The sequence below is a fragment of the Nerophis lumbriciformis genome, linkage group LG04, assembly GCF_033978685.3.
Source record: "Nerophis lumbriciformis linkage group LG04, RoL_Nlum_v2.1, whole genome shotgun sequence".
Lineage (NCBI taxonomy): Eukaryota > Metazoa > Chordata > Actinopteri > Syngnathiformes > Syngnathidae > Nerophis > Nerophis lumbriciformis.
In genome coordinates this window covers 40,761,474-40,768,209 of record NC_084551.2, presented here as the reverse complement: position 1 = coordinate 40,768,209, position 6,736 = coordinate 40,761,474, and the positions used below count along the sequence as shown (strand labels likewise).

The following is a 6,736-nucleotide window of genomic DNA, read 5'->3' as shown; positions in this document are numbered from 1 at the left end:
GTTAACGTTTGACCAGACAGGATGAGGCGGCTTCTCATCAGTCTTCACTCGGAGTGACTGGCAAGAACTCTCTGGAGAAAGGTAAGATGACTCCTTCTAAGCATTTTCCTTCTTTTGACTTCTACTTTTTACTACTTTAGACAATTTGTTGATGTTACTTTTTTCTACTTAAAACAATTTACGTTTTTCTGTCTTTTGAGCTTTAAGTTGGCCCAACTTTCTTTGTCAAGGCCTTCTTGGCCACGGCTCCTAAATGGAAATATTATATACTAACTTTGGAAATGTGTCCCCGTGAGACAAACACATTTAGTAAAATGATTGAATATGATTTGGATTATGGTGGTGACTTTACAAAAAGGTCACAAGCAGTCACCACTCAATGTCACCTTCACCTTGTCTACTTCCCCTTTTACTATCCTTGTGTCCTTTGTGTCAACACCAACTGCTTAATCACGCCGTAGATAAGCGTTGTTTTCTACATTATTGTCAATTAAATGTGCTTTTCTGCATATTTGCAAAATTAGTATAACCCTTAAACATGTCTTCCAGTACAAGAACTGTATTAAAAGTTCAGACGTTACATTAATGATATACATTTAACAGTATTTTATAGCTGCCCAATTTATTTGAAACATCTCTCATATACATATTTTTACATAATATATATTATAGATTATGCAGGTGTATAAGGTTATGAAGGGAGGAGAACTTTTTCTCCTTGGCATGTTCGTTTAATCTAACAAAGTTCACCAAGTTGTAGTCAATTTTCCTTTTTTTTGTGTGTGCGATTGTTTAAAGCAAAGTAACACAATTCCGTCATGACGACATGCAGGGACATCATGCCACCAATGGCTCCTTGGAAAATGTCTGTTCTCTCCTACTCCCCAAAGACTGATATACTTTTCCCAAAGGGTGGTTGGGTTGTCCTTGTACCATTTGACTATGGTTCCCTTGGTAACGGCTCCTGCGCTGGCTTATCTTGTTTTGTGTCGCTTCTTGTAAATACCTCACACACCATCGTGTCAGTGTCATCGTGTTACTTTAAAACGGGATGTCCAAAATCTTTTGACATGGGGGCTGCATTGGCCTAAAAAAATTTGGGCGGGGGCTGAAAGCCGACTGCATGTAAAGTAACTATATACATACATATACAGTACAGGCCAGAATTTTGGACACACCTTCTCATTCAATGTGTTTTCTTTATTTTCATGACTATTTACATTATAGATTGTCACTGAAGGCATCAAAACTATGAATGAACACATGTGGAGTTATGTACTTGAAAACATGTTTTATATTCTAGTTTCTTTAAAATAGCCACCCTTTGCTCTGATTACTGCTTTGCACACTCTGGGTATTCTCTCGATGAGCTTCAAGCGGTAGTCACCTGAAATGGTTTTCACTTCACAGGTGTCATAGTTTTGATGCCTTCAGTGACAATCTACAATGTACATAGTCTTAAAAATAAAGACAATGCATTGAAATAAGAAGGTGTGTCCAAACCTTTGGCATGTATATACACACACACACATATATATCTCTAAATAGATATATATGTGTGTGTACTGTGTACACATACATATACAGTATAGTCTATACATGTTAAGAGTATGTGAAAGTTTAACTTCGACCTTGTTTACATCTGTGACCTCCTTAAAGTTTTGTAATCAATCAGAAATATCAAGCAGCTAATACATTGTAGTGGCTTTAAATGGGTGTCATTTTGAAATATATATATTGATTGGACATGTTTTTGTAACAACCACAAAGTTCAGTGAGTTGGTTGTGTGACCACGTGTGTCGCCCTACTGTGTTGGTTGCAGTTCACGCCATGGGGTGGGAAGGTTGTTTGGATTGGCTCATTTAAGTAAATGCTGTTCTATTTACACTTCAAAATAAAATTCATGTTCATTGACCTGATTTAGTCACATTGTTCACAACATGGCAGCAAATTTGCAGCAAGTAGGATGTCAGCTATTTAAAATAAAGCTGTTGGCCCCAAATTGACGCACTTGGCAATTTTGGACACCCCTCCCTGCTTTAAAACTAACCATTTACAGTTATACCTAATGATATACTGCAATAACTATAGTTGATATACTTATTTCATTCGGTGTATGTGTAGTTAGCATTGACAATTTTCCAGTTAGCATAAAAAGATTGGGACGGCGTGGCGCGGTTGGGAGAGTGGCCTTGCCAGCAACCTGAGGGTTCCTGTTTCAATCCCCACCTACTGCCAACCTCGTCACGTCCGTTGTGTCCTTGAGCAAGACACTTCACCCTTGCTCCTGATGGGTCGTGGTTAGGGCCTTGCACGGCATCTCCCGTCATCAGTGTGTGAACGTGTGCGTGAATGGGTGAATGTGGAAATAGTGTCAAAGCGCTTTGAGTACCTTGAAGGTAGAAAAGCGCTGTACAAGTATAACCCATTTACCATTTACCATTGCAAGCTAACAAAAAAGGTAGCATAGTTACATGATGTCACAAAGTAAGGAAATCTATGATTTTAAGTTGTAAACAATAAATAGCTGGCAGTACGTTGATGTGTCTGCCAGCCTTTCATATGCAAGGAATATAATGTTACATTCTTTTGCCTTTTATGGTAGAGAGCATAGGTTGGGGCTGCAACAGTAAAGGGGATTTGACGTGAAAGCTAAAACCATTCTTGTGATGCTGTGGCGACCTCTGACAGGAAAAAAAAAGATCACATTTATGGGGTGTGGGGTGTTGGGGGAGTAGATTTTACATGCCCCATAAAAGCAGCCAATCAGTGAATATAATGAATGATAATACTGTAAAGTAACATACAGTAATATGACAATGATCTAAAAGTCAATTTATGTTTTTGAAAGTTGAAGCAACCTCTGGAAAAATGGAAAATATAAAATAAATGAATGCTCTTCAATGACTATGTATGACTATACATATATAATATGATATAATAACAGCATAAATCAACATACATGAAATATAATAATAATTATATAATTTTCTTACATTAAAATAGTTTGTACACTATCAATATTATACATGCACAATGTGTTATGTATTAATCATCAAAGTAATATCATAATTCTTATGATTACATTCATTACAATTATATTGTGCATGTTGTCACCCTACTTTATATAAATATTAAATCAATATACGGCATTTGTTGTGTAAGATATGTCATTCAATACAATGACAAATAAATGCTGTAAGGAAATTTAATAAAAATAAATGAAAATCATTTTCTGCAGTTCAATATTTTAGTACAGTGATGCCTCTTAGAGTGGTCTTAGGCCATATTGTATATTGCATATTGTGTATATTGTGTTGTTTCTGTATATTGTGTGCTTTCTTCTTTTTTTTTAATGCAAAGCACCTCAGGGAAGCAACCTAAATTTCGTTGGACCTGTACCTGTACATGCACAATGACAAATAAAGATCATTCATTCATTACTAATAAGAATAATATGCACAGTATAATTTCATAGGACAAAATTTTAGTTTTTTTCCCCAATTACTGTCGCATTGTTGTGAAAGCTTGAAATCAGTAACAGAATATTGTAAATATAATTACAAAAATTCAATTTAACTAGTATTAAATCAAACAAACTTATTAAAACATACCACAGTAATATTCTCATACCCTGCTAATACAAATACTAATACTGTGTATGCATTTGTATTTTTTTTAAAGGCCACATTTTTTTTCCTTTTAAATGAAAGGCAAATTGCAATCTATTGTGCAGCAACTGTCACATTTGTACATTGAAATGTGAGCGAGTGTGCGTAGGCGGCGGCAGGAGGGTCACGCCTATGAGGACTTTAAGTTCCTGTGCAGCTCAACGTGCAAGTCAAAGACAGATACAGCGTACACGTGCATGCTCTCACAGAGACAAAAGCTTTTCTTCGGGAAGCTCTTTGTCAATCAATAACACATTTTTCCTCTGCTTTGTGCGCACATACTGTACAATGCACAGGAAACCAAGAGAGTTCATTTCTCAGTCACACACTTGACCTGCTTGCACTTTGCTCAAAGTTACATTTTTTAAAGCAAACATGAAACAAGAACACCAGTGGCTAGCTTATGTTAGCGATAGCGCTTTAACAGAACATGTAAGTGTCTATATTTTTCACTATTACTAATTATATTGAAGAACATTTTCACAGGGAGTGTGTGCACCTACACAACAGTAACTAACAATTTGCAGTCAGGTCGTTGTTTTGATACAATATACATTCAATAATAACTGACGTTAGTACCCAACATTGCTGAATTAATGTCATCAGTTTACAACACACAAAGCTAATATGTGTGTGTGTGTTACTTATGTGCATGTTTTATTACATCATAATGTGCTAAAAGCAAGAAAGAGGGCAGGATGTAATGCTAACAACACAAATTAGCATCTTCTAGGCAGCTGCATAAAGGTTGCAAACAGCCCATTTATATCGACAACCTATCTAAGTAACCAAGTCCTGCTGCACAGTTTACAAAATATCACCCGTTTAGGTTGACGTTGGCAAGGAGTAATTATCTATGAAAAATGGGTCATTTTATTCTGACATGTGTTGTAGTATTGTGTATTGTTTGTGATTTAGTCAAAATGAATACCAATAAATGAAGAAGGATGGGAGGGGCAACAGGAAAGGAAGATCCAAAGGTCTTTTTTTTTCTTGTTTGGCAGTAAACTTCTCAGCCATTCTTTTTTCCCCCCTTTTTTCACACATCTAACAAAATACAAACATTTAAATTTTGCACAAAATCATGTCAATACACTCCTTTATTATCACCCGTTTTCCTAACGTATTAAAGGACAAAATCACAAGTAAATACGCAAGCTCGGCTGGTTTTGTTTATGTCGACAATCACCTATGTTGACAGACAACCGCTTATGTCGACGTGAGCCATGCAATCAGGGGGACATCAACTTAACATAACATGGACATATATTCTTCTACCAGGGCGGGGGCATGACAGAAAATATTTGAAGAGCACTAGCTTATATCGACGTGAGGCAGGCAATCAGAGGGACATCAACTTAAACAGTATTATGGAACTGTGACTTATTGTATGCAGTATACACACATATTTGAAAGTCTGGAATGTATGTCTTCACAAGATTGTTATTATTATCATGTAAATTATTATAAAATGATTAAAAACCACTTATATTAGAATATAATATATATGTATGAAACTGAATAAATGGAGGACAAGCATGTGAACAATCTGCCCCTTTACTCTCGCCCATTCTCCTTACTTCCAATTCTCAAGTAAATGGACACAAGCTGGTTTCAATGAGAGTGCAGGAGTAGAACATTGTGCTCAGAGCTTTGCGCTCAACTTCCCGATGGTGTTTTCTTCCCAGACTGTGACGGCGATGACTCCCATGGTGCATCTGTGTCTTCTGGTGCTCCTGCTGGGCTCTGTGAGTACCCACCCTGTCAGTATACGTATGAATATTCATGGGAAATTCTCAAACTCCACATTTCCCAGAGCATGCAGCAATAAGTGATTACCAGAATGGTCCATTGGTGACTCATTGATGTCAAACGTGTCCTTTGCCCTGCTCTGTCTTCTCTTTGCTGGGGATTTTTGCTGTACTCTAATAAATAACCCGCACTGTCATGTTTAGTTAGGCTCTGCAGTGTCAAAATTGTTATTTTCTATGAAAACATTTCACCCCTGATAGGCTGATGGGTCGGGTCTGGAGGGCCAGAAGGTATCCTTTGAGAACATGGTGGTGGAGGTAGCAGAAGGGACACCTGTACCTTATGTCCTCTACCAGGTATGACACATACAAGCACACTTACTGACTTCATTTCATTTGACAAGGATGGATGGAAGTTTTGAATAAAGATTTCTGGTCTTTTCTTTCAGTTCCAAGTCAACAATCCAAGTGTGAACAGCTTCAGGCTGAATGGTGAAGGCAGCGATGCCATCAAGATCTCTGAGGACGGATGGTTGTACCTGGACAAAGCTCTGGACTGGTCCCACAATGACAACTACTTGGTTGCGGTAACATGCTCACCATCAAACAACCATCTTAATTTTCTTTTTCATTTCTATTTTCTGTATCAGATATGTCTTAAAACTGTATCACGATATAAGTGTTTTGTATCGGTCGATATCGTTAATTATTGATATTTTGTATGATTTTTAGAAAAAAAGGACCAGGAGAAAAATATATTTTGTGTAAACATTTTTGTTTCAGATGTAACTTTCCTCTGATTATAATTACCTCTGCCATCAAGGCAGAAAGGAAAGGAAATGTCAACATAGCCACGGAAAACACTCAACAACACCCAATCGATCAATGTAAACTCAAATCTTAAATCACATTGAATACTTGGGACGGCGTGGCTCGGTTGGTAGAGTGGCCGTACCAGCATCTTGAGGGTTCCAGGTTCGATCCCCACTTCCGCCATCCTAGTTCTGCCGTTGTGTCCTTGGGCAAGACACTTTACCCACCTGCTCCCAATGCCACCCACACTGGTTTAAATGTAATTTAAAGATGTATATAATGGGTTTCACTAAACGTCATTTAACAATAACCTTTTAAAAGTAAGGAATGTGAGAAATGGATGGATAGATCTTTATTGTCATTGCACAAGTACAACAAAATGTCATTTTCAGCACAAATCCTTTCAACGCAATGGCTAGTTTGGATTATGTCTACAACCGCTTATGTCCGAAGTTCATCGACCGAGAGCCATCATCCTTCCACTTAGTTGTATTGAATTT

At 37.3% G+C, this 6,736-nt stretch overlaps 1 protein-coding gene across 1 annotated transcript in view; it reads left to right on the top strand.

Annotated features, from left to right (window-relative positions):
- cdh17 (cadherin 17, LI cadherin (liver-intestine)) overlaps window positions 1-6,736 on the top strand; it is a 42,507-nt gene continuing 35,771 nt past the window's right edge. Inside the window, exons 1-4 of the mRNA XM_061955060.1 lie at window positions 1-81; window positions 5,361-5,420; window positions 5,685-5,780; window positions 5,873-6,010. Of these exons, the coding sequence (XP_061811044.1) occupies window positions 5,373-5,420; window positions 5,685-5,780; window positions 5,873-6,010 (282 nt within the window). The 5' untranslated portion in view covers window positions 1-81; window positions 5,361-5,372. The remainder of the gene's footprint in view (window positions 82-5,360; window positions 5,421-5,684; window positions 5,781-5,872; window positions 6,011-6,736) is intronic.